The 20,201-nt window shown below is 39.8% G+C and overlaps 3 protein-coding genes across 8 annotated transcripts in view; 2 read left to right on the top strand and 1 right to left on the bottom strand.

Moving 5' to 3' along the window:
* Positions 1-20,201, top strand: part of LOC6052660 (mucin-5AC) — a 211,263-nt gene that overhangs the window by 10,837 nt on the left and 180,225 nt on the right. Inside the window, exon 1 of one of the 6 annotated variants that reach the window (XM_038259097.1) lies at positions 4,081-4,184. The exons of 1 other annotated variant lie outside the window; for it this stretch is intronic. The gene's annotated coding sequence lies outside the window, so the exon portion shown is untranslated. Of the gene's footprint in view, positions 1-4,080; positions 4,198-4,612; positions 4,934-20,201 lie in introns of those variants that run through there. 4 more of the 6 variants (XM_038259098.1, XM_038259099.1, XM_038259100.1 and 1 more) reach the window with 4 other exon arrangements.
* Positions 252-3,239, top strand: LOC6046843 (endoplasmic reticulum metallopeptidase 1). Its single transcript, XM_001863943.2, has 3 exons — positions 252-501; positions 562-2,479; positions 2,536-3,239. The coding sequence occupies exons 1-3, from the start codon at positions 464-466 to the stop codon at positions 3,205-3,207; spliced, it is 2,628 nt and encodes an 875-aa protein (XP_001863978.2). The 5' UTR covers positions 252-463; the 3' UTR covers positions 3,208-3,239.
* LOC119768672 (perlucin-like) lies at positions 15,669-16,340 on the bottom strand. Its single transcript, XM_038259112.1, has 2 exons — positions 16,166-16,340; positions 15,669-16,105 (listed from the first exon to the last, which is right to left on the bottom strand). Exons 1-2 carry the CDS (start codon positions 16,316-16,318, stop codon positions 15,743-15,745), a joined length of 516 nt encoding a protein of 171 aa, XP_038115040.1. The 5' UTR covers positions 16,319-16,340; the 3' UTR covers positions 15,669-15,742.

Here is a 20,201-nt window from a genome sequence, read left to right as displayed (position 1 = left end):
AGGTGTGGGTACTCTGGGAGACTTTTTGCCAAACAATGAATTCATTATGTATTGGACAACTGAACTCAGCGCTACCGTAGTTTGAAATCTTTCAAACATTTCATTAATTTCGAATTTTCTTAAGGAGGTATTAGACAACGGCAAACAAACTCGCACTTTTTGACAGTTTGCCAGCTTGCATACATTTTGTCTTGTTTGCGAGTTTGGCAAACTGTCAAACGCGAAAATGTGCGAGTTTGTTTATTTGCCATTGTCTAATACCTTCTTTATCCGAATAAATTACAAGAAGTGATTCAAACAATACGTCGTTGAAAACATTCGGCAACGAAAATAACTTCTTCGACAGATAAGTTACTCATCTGTCGATAAGGCAGTCAAAATCAAAATTGACTTCGTGGGTGCACAATGACTGGCCATCCACCAAAACGTAACAGTATCAATCCAGCGCTGAAGCAAGTGCGACATGTTCAAATCCTACCGAGACCGATTACGACTTAAGGCGTGAGTTACTGCGGTTCAACGTGCCACAATCGAGTAGTCTTAACCCCTCACGAATTTCAGCGATCGAGCGGCAGAACTTGACGGCAGCTATGGCCAGACCATCTCCGTGATGTGGTCCTTCGCCATCACGGCCGGTGTCATTGGACTGTACTTTTTGGTTTATCTAAACTGGAGTTCGCTTCCAACCGCGTTGACAACATCGGACCAGGCAGGCAATCCGGGTCGGTTTATCGCCCAGGTAGCTAAGGAGAACCTGGTGACGCTCACCAGCAATGGACCACGAGTTGCGGGAGGAGATGTTAACGAGGTGTTCACGGTGAACTTTCTTCGATCGACGATCGAGAAAATCATTGCTGGAGCGAATCCGGCGCACAAATTTGAGCTTGAGGTTCAGCAACAAGACGGGAATATGTTCTTTGGCTACGAGCTATACCCGATGACCAGCGTCTACCAGGGTGTGCAGAATGTAGTGGTGAAGCTGACGCCGGCAGCTGGTCCAGAGCCGGAGAATTACTTGATGATCGGTACGCACTTTGACAGTGTCGCGCAGAGCCCTGGAGCCGGGGACGCTGGCACGATGGTCGTCGTAATGCTGGAGATTTTGAGACAGCTCTCGCTGGACAGTACCGCGTATCAGCACGGAGTGGTGTTTGTGTTCAACGGGTTTGAAGAGAATGCTTTGCAAGGGGCTCACGCATTTACGCAGCATCGCTGGTGGGAGCGGATCAGGACGTTCATCAACTTGGACTCTTCGTCCAGCGGTGGTCGCGAGGTCATGTTCCAAGCCGGGCCGTACTACTCGTTTTTGATGGAGTACTACCGGGACCATGTGTCGTATCCGTTCTGCACTGCTGCAGCGGAGGAACTCTTCCAGGAGGGTTTGGTACCGTCCAGAACAGATTATCAGGTTTACAACGAAGAAGGTGGTCGACCTGGGATGGACTTTGCGCACAGTACGTGGGGATATCTGTACCATACACAGTATGACGCCCTTGACACTGTACCGATGGAGACTTTACAGCACACAGGGGATAACATTCTCGGATTGGTGCGTGCCCTTGCGAACGCTCCAGAACTTGCGAACATTGAAGAACACAAGGGGAGTAAGGCGATCTTTTTCGATTTCTTAAACTGGTTCCTGATTTACTACCCGGACTGGGCTGGTATTATCATCAACGCAGTAATGGCAGCCATTGGGATAGCGTTGATATTTGGATCGTTTTTCATCATGGCCAGGAATGATGACGTGAGCTATGGTCGCATCGTTGGACAATTCTTCATCAATTTGGGTGTCCAGCTGATTTCGGTTGCTTTGGGCATCGGATTCTCGTTGGTAATGGCCGTGATCATGAACGCTGCCGGTGGGGCATTGTCCTGGTTCACGGAGGTTTGGTTGATCTTTGGACTGTACATGTGTCCATTCATAATGTGCACCGTGCTGGGTCCGGTTCTGCTGATTAGATTGTACAAAGTCGAAGACGTTCTCCTCCAGACGAGGATCATGTTGTTCCTGATGGCCCAGCAGATGATCTTCATCGCGATTCTCGTTGCCATGACGGGTTTGGAAATACGGTCTGCCTTTATGTTTACAATCGTGGTTGTTTTCTTCAACGCTAGCACTATCGTCAACATGATCATCCGATTCAAACAGTTCCACTGGATCTACGTGCACCTGATCGGACAGATCATCCCGATCGCTTACTACAGCAGCACTTCCCTGACCCTGTTCAGCACGTTTATTCCGTTGCAGAACCGAGGCAATGCCGAGGCCAATCCGGACATGCTGATCGCACTGTTTGCCGTCGAAATTGTATTGATGATCGCTACCTTCCTAACTCCGCTGGTCGCCATGATGCGTAAACCGTTCGTGTACTTTGGCTTTGTGGTGGCGTTTTGGGTGATAAGCATTATCGTATCGGTCACTCCCGTTGGCTTCCCGTATCGTGCGGAGACATCTCCTCAGAGGTACTATGTGTTTGTAAGTATATCATACATCTGAATCGGTCCAACAGTTTCAACGAGTTCCCATTTCAGCACCTTGATCGCAACTTTTACGAGTTCGGCGGAGAGTTGCGCAAGTCCGACAGCCACTTCTACATTCATCCGTTCGATGTCTACAGTCCCGACACCATCGTGGATACTGTTCCGGAGATGGAGCGGGCTACCCTGCTGGGAGACGAGTGTGACAGGGAGCTGTACTGCGGGATTCCTTACTATCAGAACACGTACCACGCTCGGCGGAACATTGCCTGGTGGCTGCCAGCGAACAAACCCGCCCTCGATCCACCGGTCATTCTGGAGTTCCTCGGAAAGGAGTCGGTAGATGTGAATGCTACGCGGTACGACTTCTCCATGCAGGGGCCATCGCACATGAGCTTCTACGTGTCACCGTTGGCGGGCTTCCGGATGCTCGCGTGGAGCTTCTCCAGTGACGTCCCGCACAGTGGAGTTCCTTGGAATGGCCAGGACGTCCATTATGTCAACTTTGTGCACGGAAACGACTACTCGCCGCACGAGTTCTGGGTCGTGATCGGACATCCTGCGGGGAAATCGCCCACGGAGCCCAGTTTGATTTTGAACGTCGTCGGACACTACATGAACAACGGAGCGACTAGGACCGGTGAGTTTCAGCAGTTTGTTGACGGTTTTCCTGATTACGCACATGTGGTGGCGTACCCGAGTTACCTTGAAAGCAGGGTGTTCTAAGTTAAAATCGATAATAAAAAAAAGCAATTCCATCTTCCTAGTATACGACTCTTTCCCATCAAGCCCATTTGCATGTTTATTGTTTCTTCACAGCATCCTCGTCGATTACGAATTCTTAAACTTGCTCCTTAAAACATTTCATCCCACTCCCACACTCCTGCTCATCGCTTTGCCCTAGATATATCAACTCGGCTTATGAAGTGCCAAACTTTTCCGCAGATTTTATCGATTTTGAAAAACATCCATCTGTGTTGAGCGCTGAACGACTGTCGACGACTACCCGACCGGCTGCTGCAAGAACACAACAACCGAAAACTCGGTTAAAACGACTGTCTGTCCCCCCCTCCCCACACCATCAACCTCCGCTTCCGGCACTCGACACAGATTCCGTATACTACGTATACAGACGGTGTGTGTGTGGAATGCTGGCCGCTCTCGCCACATTTCAGATCAGATGTGCGGGCAAGGATGCGAGAGTAAGTACATAGAGCGCCGAAGTTCGGATATCTACTCAGAACCATGTGCCTCTTCGGTCCGACGGAGGCTCGCCGTCGGTGCGTACACCCAAACGAGGGATTGCATGCAGTGTTGCTAAAAGTGCTCGAAAAAGTGCGTTGTTCTCGTCGTCAGCTGTCAAAATTTCTGATTTGTTTTCATTTTTTCGACTCTCCCCCCACAAACGTCAAATCGTACAAAATTGCTTCCGGATCCGCTGGCGTTTTTATTTTGCAAACAAACCTGTTCGCCGACCCAAGCCGTTTTAAGGTGTACCGAATTCGTAAACAGAGAAAACTTCCGGCGCGGCGCCAAACACGAGAAGAGCGCAACTGCTCGACTGCTCGACGGGCGCGGAGGCATAAAAAGGGCTCCGATAAGGCCGAGCGGGTTTCAGTCTTCGGTGGTTCTTCGTGCAGTGCGGACGCGAGATCCTGCGGGAGGACACGCGCTGTTATCTTAGGCTAGAAGGGTGTGAGGAAGTGAGTTTTGGGGGTGAGAGAGAGAGGGGAGAGCGGAAGTGTGTGCGGATTGTTGTCGTTGGTGGTAGGGGGAGGGCCTCAGGAGGAATGGTGGTATTTATTTACCAACCCTTACGGATTCTTTCGTGAAACAGGGGCGGCAAGGGGAGTGTGGGAAGACTGGTTTACGATCCAGTCATTAAGCAGCAGCAAATCCTGTCTATGAAATTTTAAGAAGCTCGTCGTGAAGCACCTTAACAGCGGAGACACAGTCATCATCATCGATTGAAAGGGGTTGACCCTTGAGACAGAGAAAAAAAGGGGGAAAAATCAATCGGAGTGGGTTCAACGAAAGGATAATGGGCTTGACTTCCGGTTGGGGAAGGTGTTCAACTCACCTCAAGTCAGCGCAGTTAGGTGAGAATCCTTCCGGGAAGTCTCGCGTCGAAAGAGTGTGTCGAGGCCAAGCGGACCACGTGAGTGTCACGACGTCGAGTACTAGCAGTGTTACGCGATAGTAAAGCTGGCAGGTCAACCAGACCGGAAAAACCACGAAAAAACAGCTGAAAGTTCGTCCCGCGTCCGCCTACTCCCACGTGCTTCCTCTCCAGCAGTTTGTTCGTTCGAGCACTGTTGAAAGTATTGATTGGTTCCAAGTGATTTCAATTTGCTCTCATCGTCGGTCGTCGTCGTCGTCGTTTGAAGGGCAGAAGGATTTTTTTTTAAGCTGGTGAAGTGTTGTCCTTTCCGACGGAAGTCGAGTGTCGCAGGTTGGTTGGTGAAAAGGGGGAAAAAACAAAGAATAAAAAATAATCAATTTTCGCCCAGTCGTCTGTCGAATTGGAAGTGACGTGTTGATTAAAGCCTAAATTGAAATGGAATAGACGACGAGGCGGGAGTGACAAAGTGAATTCCTGGGAATTGTACGGGGCTTCTTCGCTGGAAGATGAAGCTGAGTTGGATAATGTTCCGTGCGTAAACAAGTGGCTTCGGGGCGAACTGGGACACGTGAGACATCAAGTTGTATTGTTGTTCGTCCAGGAATAGGCAAACCAGCACACATAAGCAAAGGTACGGAGTCAGCATTTTTTGTTCTTTCTCAATAGATTAATGGGTGGGAGGCAAATATATTTCATCTGTAAAGAACTCGAGTGAGGGTTTTCCCCCAGAATTTGTTTGCCTTTTCTATTTTAAATTCATTGAATTGCTGAATGAAAAACGGCCTTGTTAAGCAGGTTAGGATTGGAAATGGATTTTACTTATATTTGAGCAATTCTCTACGAAAATGGTCTTTTTTCTTCAATTTTAATTTTTGTATATTTTAATCTGGCTGAAACTTTATTGGAGCCTTCGGTATGCCCAAAGAAGCCATTTTGCATCATTATTTTGTCCATATAATTTCCCATACAAATTTGGCAGCTGTCCATACAAAAATGATGCATAAAAATTCAAAAATCTGTATCTTTGGAAGGATTTTTTTTTAAACGATTTGGTGTCTTGGGCAAAGTTGTAGGTATGGATACGGACTACACTGGAAACAAATGATACAGGGTAAAAAAAATTTGGTGATTTTGTATTTAACTCTTTGTCACTAAAACTTGATTTGCAAAAAAAAAACACTATTTTTAATGTTTTTTTTCTATTTTTTGATATGTTTTAGAGGACATTAAATGCCAACTTTTCAGAAATTTCCAGGTTGTTGAAAAAATCATTGACCGAGTTATGAATTTTTGAATCAATACTGATATTTTTCAAAAAAATCGAAATATTGGCCGCAAAAATTTTTCAACTTCATTTTTTTGATGTAAAATCAGATTTGCAATCAATAAGTACTTTAGTGAAATTTTGATAAAGTGCACCGTTTTCAAGTTGAATCCACTTTCAGGTGGCTTTTTGAAAAAGTCGCAGTATTTCATTTTTTTAAATAAGCGCCTTATGTTTGCCCACTTAAAAAAAAAATGTTTGTGAAAAGCCGAGAAAACTCTCTATATTTTGCTTTTTTGAACTTTGTTCATACGACCCTTAGTTGCTGAGATATTGCCATGCAAAGGTTGATTTTACATCGAAAAAATGAAGTTGAAAATTTTTTGCGACCAATATTTCGATTTTTTGAAAAAATCAGTATTGATTCAAAAATGTATAACTCGGTAAATGATTTTTTGCACAACCTGGAAATTTCTGAATAGTTGGCATTGGCGGAAAAATCATGCAACTTTGAGAAAATATATAGATTTTCAATTTTTTTATGATGTCTCTCAAATCGTACCAAATAAAAAAAAATAGTATTTTTGTTGAGCAGCTTTTTTTTTTATTCAAGGTGTTTGGACAGTGAAAATCTATGCTCCACAACAATAAAATTGTTTTTAAATTTGCCTCAGTGACCATGAAGTTGAAAGTGAAATAATCATGTAAAAATATTGTTTTTCATGGCAAATAACTTATTTCAGAACATGTATTTTGATCTTGTGAAAAAATAGATTATCATTGAATTTGCCTTTAAATGTAATTTCTAGCGCTATTCAACTTGAAACACTGTTTCATGAAATCACAATTCAAAGTTTTAAAATATTTGAAGCATTTTTTTAAAATATGGTTGCATTTTTTGGGTAAATTTATATGATACGAAGTTGTTTTTAATCATTTTTCATGGTTTCAATTATGGTATAATTTATGTTATATGATTATATGGCCTAATTAATTAATTAGATTAAAATAATTTTCATAGTGTAAAAGTGCTTGAAATTAAACGATATTTTATTTATATTTAACCCTCTAATGCCCTTGGTAGCTCACGTGCTTTATAAATTAATAACAAACAGTAATTTTTCGAATACTTTTAAACAAATTCTTATCGAACAACTCTTTTTGAATAATTTAATTATATCAATTAAATTTTCAACCATTAAACAAAACGCAAACAAATCTCAATTTTAATACTGGCCGGAAGAGGTGAATATATATGAATGATAAAACAAAAAAAATCGTTAAAATAGGTTGTCAAAAATGAAATAGTTTATATCCAATCCATAATTGCGTAAGTTTTGCTACCCACCATACAAGCAAACAATATTCTTAAATAATAAATAAATAAATATTATCTGAATTAAACCTTGACATAAAATTTACAGAAAAGCTAATTAGTTCAATATGAATATGAAGGTTGAAATGAATTAAATTCTCTCATAATTATTTTTTGTATAATTTCAAAACATTGATGCCAAAAAGGAAGGAAAATGTTTACTTGACCGATTCTTTCGTGACGGGACAACGTTTGTACGCATATGTTTTCAGTTTTTTGCTGATAACTTCAAAATCTGTGAGAAAAGGTACCAATATTTATACAAATTTGGAAAGTACATTAAATTTCCAATAAGATTCACTCCAGCAAACATTTAAAAACACAAAGTTTGAGTCAAGAGAGTTACATATGTAGCGTGACGGGACAACCTCGTACAATTGGATCATTTTGATTTTCATACGCAAAAGTGAAGAACTCTGCTCTCCTAGTAAGTTTTTGGAAAAAACCCTTTTTTACAGTTGTTTCTAAAATGAAAAACGAAGATTTTGCTTACTGGATCACCCAATTTCGTCAAATTTTGTTGATTTGACAGGTACTTCTTTTCGTGACGGGACAACGCAGATATTTTGCAAAAGAGGGTTTTGCTCGCGTTGTCCCGTCACGAAATGAAGCAATTGTGTAAATCTCTACTGACTAGTCAACTTTAACTAATTTGGGGTCGCTGAGCTCGAATATGACTCCTAGAATACTCCAAAGTATTCAGGGAATGTGCAATCCAAAATGGCGGCCAATATGGCGGTGCTAGAATATTCGATATTTTATAAAGAAATGTAACCGGCAATGAACAGGTCTAATTTAACAAAGGGTTGCTGAACTCGAATATGAGCTCTAGAATATTCCAAAATACTCAGGGATGTGCAATCCAAGATGGCGGCCAATATGGCGAAGCTAGAAAATTTGATTTTTTTTGTTCAGGGTTGTAACAGGAAATCAACGAGTCAAATTTAACTAACTTGGAGTCGCTGAACTCGAATATGAGCCATATAATACTCCAAAGTACTCAGGGAATGTGCAATCCAAGATGGCGAAGCTAGAAAATTGAATTGCATTCCCTGAGTATTTATTTATTTAGTTGTCACCGTATTTGGCATTATGCCGCACAGACTGTTCTAAGGACTTTAGAATATTCTAAGGATTATATTCGAGTTCAGCATCCCCAAATCATTAAATTTGACCTGTTGACTGCCTGTTACATTTCTGTATAAAAATTTCCAATATTCTAGGTTCGCCATCTTGGCCGCCATCTTGGACTGCACATTCTCTGAAAACTTTGGAGTATTATATGGCTCATATTCGAGTTCAGCGACCCCAGATTAGTTAAATTTGACTAGTAGATTGAACTTAAAAATCTTTTTATGGTGTTTTTTTCCATTCTACCGCCATATTAGACGCCATCTTGAATATCTCGCTTCCCTTTGAGACTCAGGAAAATCAAAAGGCAAATTTGGATTCTGGAGGGTCGATTTAGTCTAGATCGATCAAAAACTGGCTGTTACACGATTTGCTTCTAGACACGAGAAATGAGCATCTTTTTTTGAATTCGTGCCTTGACCAAAAAATTGGCGTGACGGGACAACGCAAACTTGCGTCAGCCGTAACTCTGGATCCTTTTGGCCAATTTTCGATTTCTAATAAGCATTTTAAAGGGTTTTTTGAGTACGAAGAGAATCCAAAATATGATGCAAAACCGATTTCACGAACTATTGCAAATTAAACTATTGTCATTTTTCGTGACGGGACAACGCTTCCATATACCCCCTTTTCAAATGTCCTGTATAATTTTATACCTACAGAATCTGCTTCTGTCAATAAGAGGGCTTATAAAAGAGTCATTTTACTATAAAATACCGTTCAGATTGATTAAATATCTGCATTCCTTCCATTAATTGGAGCTATTATTTAAAACAGTTGGGAAAATTAAAAATTCCCAGCGTTTATACATTTTACAACATCTGCTCACATATATGTTTAGAATAGGAACTTTGGTGTGGAAATATGTTTTTTGTGTGGTTCAATTAGTGGGAAAACATGGAAAATTATCAGAACCATCCAAAGTTCAACTTGAAAAAATTACTGCTTGGTAAACAAGTGCTAAGAATCGGTCACTTCCGCTTGTATTTCGGGAATTCCCGGGAAATTTACAAATTTAACGGGAAATATTTTTTTCCGGAAAATCCCGAGAAGATACTTATTCTTGCCTAAGGAATCGAATCAGAGGATATCCATATAGTCGATTTTTTTTTTATTGTATGGAGCTTGTCCTAGACGAACCAAAGATGCAAAAGAGCAAAGTTTCAGCAAAAAAAAAAGTTAAAATCAAACATACTTACGCAATGGGAGGTCGGCTATCGCCTAAATCTAGATTCTTTGTTAGATCAAATTTCTGATAATGGACGCTTCATAAAATACGTAGATTTGAATCAGTTTTAACCTCATACCGAAAAAAACGATGTTTCTGTACATCTGGAACTGTTAAATTTTCATCAGTTTCAGGTTCACATTTCTACACATTTTTGGTAAAATTATTTAAAAATTAGGTAATATTCAACAAACTAAATTCTCAACCTCCAAAGGTTCAACTTATTTTTCTGTGCAATGAATACAATGTTTTGCAACTTAACCAAATTATGTCTGTCGTGTGTTGATTTGAGTTTCGTTTTTATTTCAATTCAATGCGTTTTTCTATGGTCGAAATAAACAAAGCCAATTTCCTCAAATTACTAATAACAATCATTATTACACCTAATCATAATCAAGTTATCCCATAAATAACTCAGCCAGTTGGTAAACCTCGGTCAGTCGCTCATCAACAAAATGTCAGTTCATTTCGTTATTCTCGTCATTTGTACGACATTCTTCCAGTCTGGAATCGCTTTCGGAGTCTGCCAAATAAGTGATTATTCACTTCCCGGAACTTCAAACTGCTCGTGGCTCGATCTTCCCAAGGATGAATTTTACAATCCAGTGAAACTATTTAAGTCACAAATCGAGGATCCCAATCATCTGTTCAACTTAATCTACAACCAAGTGGAGAAAGGCTGCATCGGATTAAGAATTGTTAATTCGGTTTCTCCAGAAACGTTTGAATTCAGGTTCTCCATGTATGTGCAGTGCGCATCGGAAAACACGGAGTCAATTTATTTGCACTTTCGTGTGGAAATCCCCGAATCCAATAAATCGGCAACGATTTCATGCTTTAAACGCGATGCCGTAACTACAATCTGGGCTGAAAAGTGCGATTACTTTGCTAACGAGCAGCTCCGACTGACGTTTACGAACGCCAGCAAACAGCTTTTGATTGAGGATTTGTCCAGCAAGGTGCCAGAGGGGACATCACTGCTGCTGGAGAAGATCGACTTACGTAGAAACGATGCGTGCTTCTGTTCGAACTTGTTCACGTATTCGAATAAAAAATGGCCATGTTTAGGGGATGCTGAAGAGTTTAGTGCGGCAAACGCGAAGAAGCAGTCAAACAGTCAAATATGAGTTCCAATTCAATTCTGAAATCTGAAATAAACCACTGTTACTGTTTTCATCTATTTGATACTTACCTGTTCAGTATAAAATCATAGCAGAAATAGCTGCCAAAGTTTGCCTGATGTATCCATTCGCCACAAATCGTCGCCGTCGTGCTAACTTGTCATACGTGCATTTTGGGCCAAATTGAGTAAAGAACGCCATTTTGTGCAGCTCACAATGACCTTCACAGATCCCCAAAAATCGATTTCAATCCTGAGATAATGAATGAAATCCAAAAAAACTCCGTGCATTTTTGTCACTTTACCTATGAAAATAGTTTCAATCTTGTCCCTGAAAATTGATATAAATGCGACAACTGGCCAAAGGGATTTCAGGGCAGAACGCGTTTGACGCACGTAAAAGTTAGACTACCGTAAACATTATTATTGTAATTATAACTAGGGACTCCAGCAACCAACTTCAACCGAACTTCGGGACAACGCACATGATGGTCAGCCAAACAAAACGTGTTTGTTATTGTTTACATTGCGTGCTTTCGTTTTTGTTTAATCAAGGTCAAAAATTGAAACGCGTTCATCTCGGCACGTCGAAATGGCGGGTGCGACAAGACAGCACGACGACGTCGAAATGGCGGTTCTAATTTTGCCCTATTTGATGACTTACTCCTAATTCCAAAAACCTGTTTTTTTAAGTTTGTTTTAAAACCTCTTTACTTTCTGGGTAGGTACACATAGTTTTTGACATTATGGCCTGTTATTTAAATTCTCGATTAAATTATCAAAAGGTCCTATCTGCATAAGACACCCATAACTCATAGGTTGCTTTGATTTTTTTTTTGTATTTTTTTGTTATTTATTTGCATCGGCCTTACACAACTGTAAAAAACCTAGGACATTTTATTTTACGGGAAACCTTCCCCAGATGAGTTAAGCGTTAAAACGTTACATTAACAATCTTCCAAAAATTCAAGCAAGACTGCAAACTTGGATTAAACCCCTCGTTTGACCCCCTTGGCTGGTTCAACCAGCAGAAGTTAACAATAACTTTCTCCCTTTACCATTCTTTCCAACTCGGTGGACTTTTTGTTTTCAATTTGTAACTCTTCCACCGTAAAGGCCCCATTCACCTCACCATCATCGTTCCACAGTCAGTTAAAGCCCCGGGGCGGTTGTTTCCCCTGGCAGCCGCTGCCTCTCTGCCGCCTTTGCCGCCCCCGGAACGGGATCTCGTTCGTCCCCAGTGGGTTGGAGGGTTTATCCTGGCTGGCGGAGTATCAGCACGAAGGATTGTTTGTCAAACACATTAGGGGCACATTCTTCTCTTTGGGCGCCAACCAAGATGCTTGAATTGATGATGGTGGTGGTGCGGTTAGTTTGTATTAAACTCTTCTTTAGAAGTGAAAAAAGGGAACTTGAAGATTAACTATACAGTTCAGAATCGATTTACAACTATGCATTGTTACACTCTAAAAAATAACCCTGCAAAGTTAGAAAAAAACACGAAGTTTTAAAATGATAATTTTTGTTCTAAATAAAAAATGACCCTTCTGGGTCAACTTAGATTCGAAAAGTACATTAAGTTTCCCTTAAAATGACATGTTCCAAAAAATATTACACTTGAGTAACGGAAAATGGCAGAGTTTTAAAAACTTTTTGAGTGTTTTTTTATCGATTAAAAATATGTTTTTTAGGAATTCTGAGTACGCCATCAAATCGGGCGTCTAATTTTACATAAAAGTCCCTTTGACACCAAATTTCTATCTCATCACCGTTTCAGGCTGCAAATTATTGAAAAAGAGCCCTTTTCGCATGTTCAAAAATGGAAGGGGTCGTACCGCCCTTCCGTCGCGAGATATCGAAAAACGGACCTCAGATTCGTGATCAGGGACAAAAGTTACTCCTTAGGACAAAGTTTCACGCAAATCAAAGAGGGGTCGGGGCAACTGCTGTGTGAGTTGGCGGAGAATTACCCATTTATATTTTTGAACTTATCGCAATTTTTTTAAAGAGATTTTGCAGCCTTACAATTATGCAGGGCTGCGGAGTCGGGTCATATTTCAAACGACTCCGACTCCGACTCCGGCTTTCTCAGACTAGCCGACTCCGACTCCGGCTCCGGCTTTCAACAAATGGTTGGCTCCGACTCCGACTCCGACTCCGGCCTACCAACTCTAGCCGACTCCGACTCCGACTCCAACTCCGACTCCAGCTTTCAACAAATGGTTGGCTCCGACTCCGACTCCGACTCCACATATTTTTAAATGTTTCAAAAGTTAATCAACTATTATTAATTAATTATTTTTAAAACATTGATAAATAAGTTTATCTAAATACTCTCTAAGCGGCATGTTTTTTTCAAGAAAAATAAGTTCCAATCACAAAACGAAAAAAAAGTGTCTAGGTTACAAGTTTTATACGTTATGGAAACGGAAATCGAAATATATCTTCAGTTTTAGAGGCATTTTGAGAAGACAGTTTTGTAAATAAATTTGGAATTATTTGTATTAAAAGCCAATAAATGTGAATATTAAATTGTTACTTTTGAATGAATAATTAAAAGAAACCTGGTCTAAATGATATATTGAACATTAAAATTCAATTTGCTCTTTTTCAGGCTGACATTTATTAGAAGCACAGTGACAGGCACCTTGTTTTTAAATGACAATTTTAAACGAAACATTTTTTTTTTTTTTTTACATGGACATCCCATGGACATCTGAACAATTTCTTCGTGGAAAGGATGCTTAAGAGGTCCTTTTCAAATATCTGTGACATAGAAAATATTTTACCCTGGAATTTTTTAATTGATTTTAATTTTAAAAATAAATATACATAAAAAAGGAGGCGCACGATACTTCGTGAATCTTCACCTAAAACGAAGCTTTATGAATGATCTTGCGCCTCCATCAAAATATATGGAAAAACTTAAAATATTATAAATACAAATATCCACAAGTAAAATATTGTCTAGGTCACAAGTATTTCATTTTTTAAAGGTACATTGATTTGCAATGATAATCCCCTTCCGTCATATTGGCGTGGGACATACAGTATGAGAAAATTCTTACGGGTTGATAATATTTTGATTTCGTTTTTTTTTTTTGAATAATATTTGAAAAATAATTTAAAATCCTACATTTTCTTCTATACATTTTTTATTAGTAAATTTTTGTACTGAAGTCTTGAGATTTGTTCAGCGATAATTTGCAACGATATCAAAATAGTTTGCCTAAAATCAACATCAACATCAACATTCAATGATTATTTAAAAATTAGTTACAATTTCTTTTGATATTTTTTGTTAGTTTCAATTATTTTAAATGCAACACTTTAATTTTCTTGTACTCAGTTATAAACAAAATGCGCATGTTGAGTTCCAAGTAAGAGATTGTTATTATCGTTGATTATTTGTTACAAAAGTTAAACTGTCAGTGAGTCTTTTTAGATTTCCAAAAACAGTAATTATTATTTGTAATCTTTTTATGTACCTCGTAATTTTTATCCTAAAAATGATTTAACTTAAAACCTCCAAGACATTCGCTATGGGGGTAATAGATGACTGTGTATGTTCTTTTTTCAGAAAGAATTGGATGAAATTTGGTCAAATTTGAATTGCAAGGGCACATAAATATAGGCAAAAGGAAGCAGTCAAGAATCAATTAGATATGTCTGACTACATAACCAATATTTTTATGATTGTTTTTTATTATGATACTAAATATTTGGGTAAGAGGTTATCATTTAGTGATTATAGTGAAATAACACAATTAGAGCTTTCCAATAACAATAAAAAGCTTCAAAAACATAATGGCATCTAATAAATCTCTTTTGAAAAATGAAAAGATGGCGACGCATTGCATGCGACGAAAAAAATAATTAAAAACATAAGAAGTTTTGTAAATCAAGCTGTTGTATAGTAAATACTGAACAATAAAAAAACATATTTTTTGTTGAGTTTCAGATAACTCCGACTCCGACTCCGGGTTATCAGAAATTTAGCCGACTCCGGCTCCGACTCCGACTCCAGCTGTTCGAGTTTTGACGACTCCGACTCCGACTCCGACTCCAGGTCCCCAAAAAGACCCGACTCCACCGACTCCGGCTCCGACTCCGACTCCACAGCCCTGCAATTATGAGCAGTTAACTTCAGTTTTTTTTGTCAAAACTGCTCAAATTATACTTTTATAATTTTTCAAGAGCCATCACTAATTGACGACTTTGGCATGCTCTGTAGGTTGCAAGTCGATCCGAGGCCTCTGGCCATCATTGAAACCAGGGGGTAGCAAAGAAGACGCCATCTTGGAAGTTCAGAAAACAAACACTGTCAATCAGTCTTATACATATTACTATGGTTACACGAAGTGTGTTATCCTGGTTGAACTCAAAAGTCCCAGGCAAATGTGTAAAAGCAAACTGGAAAATGTGTAATGCCGATTCTGAGTGTACGGGCGCACTGTTTTGTCGACCAAAAGAAAAAGCAAAAAAGGTAAACAGAAAAATCGCTTTTTCGATATGAATTTTCAGCCAATATTGGGATGGAATCTACAAGAATATGATAGAATTTGCCATCAGCAACACAATTCACGTGTTTTTTTTCTGGAATTTATCGTTTAAATTGTGGAAAATTTGAAAATCAAAAACCCAAACAATGATTTGTTATGGGCTACCATTTGACAGCTAGTGCTTTTGTTGTGGGCTCTCATTTGACAACCGTGCTAATGTCGACTGTTGTCAGTTTGCTTTGGTCGGAATAGGGTTGCCATCCCCCCGATTGAAACCGATACATTCCAGCTTTGCTGAAATTCGAACTGTCCCAGCAAAATTTATAGGGGAAAAATCACAGCTTACTTAGCAAGTTGCCTCGATCTACGTAGACAGGAAGGTATCTTCTTCGCCATTTTCTTTTTTTGATGCTGTCAATACTGTTTGATTCCAAACGAAAAAGAATATTTATCAAAAGATTCTTTTTATTTCGTCGTATCAGTTATTTATCCTTTCGCTATCAAGCTGAGCAAATCCTTCTAATACTTCTCACACACAAAGTAACGATTAACCTTGCAGTCCCGGTCGTTCCACTGCCACTTCATGCTCAGCCGGTAATATTCGTGCAGGCCAGCTTCGACGCAGTGCTCGATCTTTTCGCCGTTGTCCGGCTGACGATCGGCCCAGTTCGAGTAGACAACCCGCCGGCCGGTCCCATGCCAGTGAAAGCTTCCTTCGTCGGCCAGATCACTTGCCCCCACCCAGACCAGATTGCTCCCGTCGGAGTAGACATCCGAGTCCATGACGGCCGCGTACAGACTGGCTTCTTTTTCCTTCGAGTCGATCACGGCCAGCCGAAGTCCGAGGTAGTTGCAGTACTCGACGGATTTGTACCAATTTGCCTGAGAAGTTAGCAGCTTTAAATGACGAATTTTCTTTTTTTTTTGCGAAATAATGCCTACCGGAAAGAAGGGAATAACGAAGTTTGGTTGGGGTACAGCTTCCGCCGCGGATTCCACCTCGGATTGCAGCTCGGTTTGTGACTCAGTTTCCACTGGGCTCTGCAAACTGGACGAAACTGCCACGATCACCAACAGTGCGATTACTTTCTGCATCTTGCCTGTTTGATTGTTGCGGTTGAAATGATTGAAATCTTAAAAAACGAGCGAGTTTATATAACAGTGATGTCGATCAACTTTGGGTTCTTATCTGTGTTGATTGAACTGATGTAAATATCAGCCTTTCATCTGAAATATAAGCAAAACTTGCTAAGTCCTACAGAAAAGTTACGTGAGAAATTTGCAATTTTTCTGTAAATAATTTTCCAATGAAATGAACCAGTGTATGGATTCAAAATATAAAATATTGGTTTGAATCCATATTAATTAGAAACTCATTTTATATAATTTATAAAAGTCCTGTAATGATTGAGCAAAACGGAAGCATGTTAATCCCCCTAATTTAAACTCTACATAAATGCTCTGCCACTTTTACACAACAATCAACTTAAAACAGACATGAATCTAAAGTAATAATCTCTGACAGAGGCCTATAGAAGGGAACAAAAATATTCTTTCACCCTCCAGTTTAAACATTAACTTTTCCATTAACAAACACAACCCCGCCAGGGTTGCACTCCCGTTTTTGATGGGCATTTTTTTTTCTTTTTTTTTATAAAGCATTGAAAAATGTAGGTCAATTACTGATGGTAAACACACACCTATACCACCGAAGGACGAGCCGCGCGCACACAGCTGTGATTTTATTTTGTTGTTTCCCACAACACAAACTCCGCTCAGTAAGCTGGGTGCTATTGAGGATGAAAATCCAAGCAGGCCACGGGTGTCTGATGAGAAAAAAAAAAACCAGAAGGTGGCGGAAAAAAATCAGGTGCAGTTTATGAATACTACACTGCACAGAATATACTAAAGGGAACTTCCCGGAGAGCTTTTCAAAGCTCGTTCATCTGGAAGGTTTGGTTTGAGGTGGCACAATGCCCCAGCAGACCGGTGTTCCCCTTAATAGTTGTTAGATGATACGATATCTCGCCGTATCACACAAGGTTCGTAGGTGAAATAGAGGATGAATCCATACACTGATTTAATTAAAAATACTTTTATCCTGATTCGAAAATATCTCGGGTAAGTTTTCAAAAAACCGTAAGAGCCACCGTGACCTCTCAAACTAACTTTCGTTTTTCTCAAAAATGAAACATTCTCCGATTTCAATGAAACTTTTTAGACATGTTATCCTAGGCCAATATAGCCATTGTTGTGTATATGGAGTCAATTGTACTCGAAAATTACATTTGAGAAGGGCGTAAGTAATTTAAATATTACTGTAACTCAAAGCCTTTGTTTTGTAACAAGAAGTGGTTAAAGACAAACTTGTGGGAAATTGAATTCATTTATTTTCAGTTAGGGGCACTTGAAGGACGTGTAGATGAACAATCTCGAGCATTCTTGATATTGGTTTTCCATAAGTAGGTCAAATACAGATGCAAAAAGGACTTTGTTTACCAATGGCTCTTACGGCTTTTTGAAAACTAATCCAAGATATGCCCAAATAAAAAAAAATCACTGAGTAAATTAACCCCGTTCTCCCCTACATTATTCAATATCACAACCGTGCAAGGATAAGTTTTTCGAGGTAACTGATGCCAAACAGGGCGGAACGGATATACGTCCGAGGAAGTTGGAAAATTTCTTTGATCCTCAAAATTCTACCATGGCAAAACCATTCCCTAATTTATCTCCTGAACGGATGGGTGCCGGCCGTTTTCCCTGGTTAGAATCTGGGAAATGGGTTTAGGTGGGCTAATGATAATTGATACAGAAACGGCGGTGTGATAAATATTGGATCCTTGAAGGAACGCCGTAATTTTATCGCTAAATGCTTCGTTTTATATTTTATACGTTTCATTTTTCGGGATTTTTACTAAGACAACACAGTAATTCTGCGTTAAATTGCATGCAAAATCATGCACATTTCCGTTGTGAGCAAAATCATGTAATATTGTGTAAGAACACGTGTAAACAAAAAGCATGTACGGAAGAAAAAAATATAAATTTTGCACACCCTAAAAATAACATCAATCTGGTGACAGTCAAATCCAGCTTACCAAGTCCGCGCCCCAACCATCTCAGCTATCTCGCAGGTGTCTGGATCAATACCGATGTAGCTGTAAGTTCCCTATACATCGTATACAGTTTATTCTGTATACGACGTAAGGTAAACCTACTGGTAAATCTAAAATTTATTTTGATTCACCAAAACAAAAAAAATCATTGCTACAGCAAACAAAGGAACTTTTTTTGTTCCATTATGGCTTATTATATTCTAACGACGTGAGTCATTAAAACAAAATTTCCACTAATCGAATTTAAGCGTCAAATTTAATTATCCTTAATGCCGCTTCAACGTGCCCATCGATAAGCTCCACAACATTCATTACCTTCGAGGCGCTTCTACCACGACTCAGGGTTCCTAATAGGCTCCTTGAATTTGATTAAAATTTCCACGTATAGTATACACCAGCAAACAGCAGGGATTCCGCTACGCTACTGCAAGCAAATTATGTCTGAAAAGCAAACATACTCCTCATGGGCTGTTATTGGCCTCGTTCCCGGATGATTTGAAACGATAAATTCAATTAATGAACCATCATCGCTCCTGTGATATCCTGTACGAACTCAGGGTGACATTTATTTTTATTACATACAATTGTTTTATTACTTTTTGAGATCGAAGCAAGCCGTGCGCGTGTCGTGACGTTTTCAATTTTTGCTCCGCGATTTTTTCGTTTCTTGATTTGATTGTTATAGTTTTCTAAGTGAATTTTAATTTTAATATTTTGATTGCCCGGGAGGTTCAGAGTCGGATTACGAATGCTGAGCGATGAATTTTCAAATTGGAGGTCAAAGAGAAATATGATTCGTAAACTGGAAATACGGTGGCAGTTTTGTTTGGCAAGCAAATCCGAAGACAGGGACCTTCAAGGGTGAGCTTGCCCTACACGGAGAAAAAAGAGTTCCCAAAATCGTGAACAAGCGTTCATGAAAATGGGAACCACGAACAAAGTGTTCAAATTTCATGGTACGTTTTTCAAAATCGTACCATGGGATTTGAACACTTTGTTCGAGGTTCCCATTTTCATGAACACTTGTTCACGATTTTAGGAACTCTTTTTTCTCCGTGTAGCTTGAAGCAGAACCTTTTGAACCTGCTGGTGGAAATTTCGGTGCTGTCGGGATCGATTCATGCTGAATGGTGATCGAGATGATCGAGTCAAAAATGGATTTGTCAAAAAATCGATTTGTCCTGGATCGTGTTGTCCCATCCCGGTGAGCTCTTTCCTTTTTGGATCTACGTTTAATTTTCATGTATTACATAACGGAAAAAAATATGGGAGTGCCGTGGCTGACTGGTAACGGTGTTCGCTTTGTAGGCGAATGGTCCTGGGTTCGATGCACATCTCATAATCCAACGAGAAAGTTTAAGACTTATAATACTTGAAATATGTAATATGAACTAAAAATCAAAGTCGCTCGAGGCGGGGTTCGATCCCCCGTTCTATGGATTGGTAAGCAAAAATGCTAACCACTGTGCCATCACGGCTTGGTGAGCTTTGACTGGAATTAAGAATACTATTACTACCAACTAAATACGTGCTGGGTCTTTGTCCATTTGGCAAGGACCCGGAAGTTCTTAATAACGTTTGTATCCGATTGATACAAACGTTCTTTAGAGCGGGGCTTGTCGGTTCAAGCTGAGGTACCTCGCGTACGGCTAGCCTACGTAGAAATGGGTCACCGAAGCTCGGCAGAGCTAACACCCTCCAAATGCCTATGCGAGTTATTTGCATGTATAGAATGGAAATCTAAAACACATGGAAACAACTCAATTTGTAAGATGCGACCGCGTGGTCCCGTTTGGTTGGTTGCACACACACACACATACAATTGTTTTATTACTTTTTTTGTTATCATTTCAAAAGTA

Source organism: Culex quinquefasciatus, chromosome 3 (assembly GCF_015732765.1).
Source record: "Culex quinquefasciatus strain JHB chromosome 3, VPISU_Cqui_1.0_pri_paternal, whole genome shotgun sequence".
Lineage (NCBI taxonomy): Eukaryota > Metazoa > Arthropoda > Insecta > Diptera > Culicidae > Culex > Culex quinquefasciatus.
This window is presented reverse-complemented; position numbering and strand designations above follow the sequence as displayed.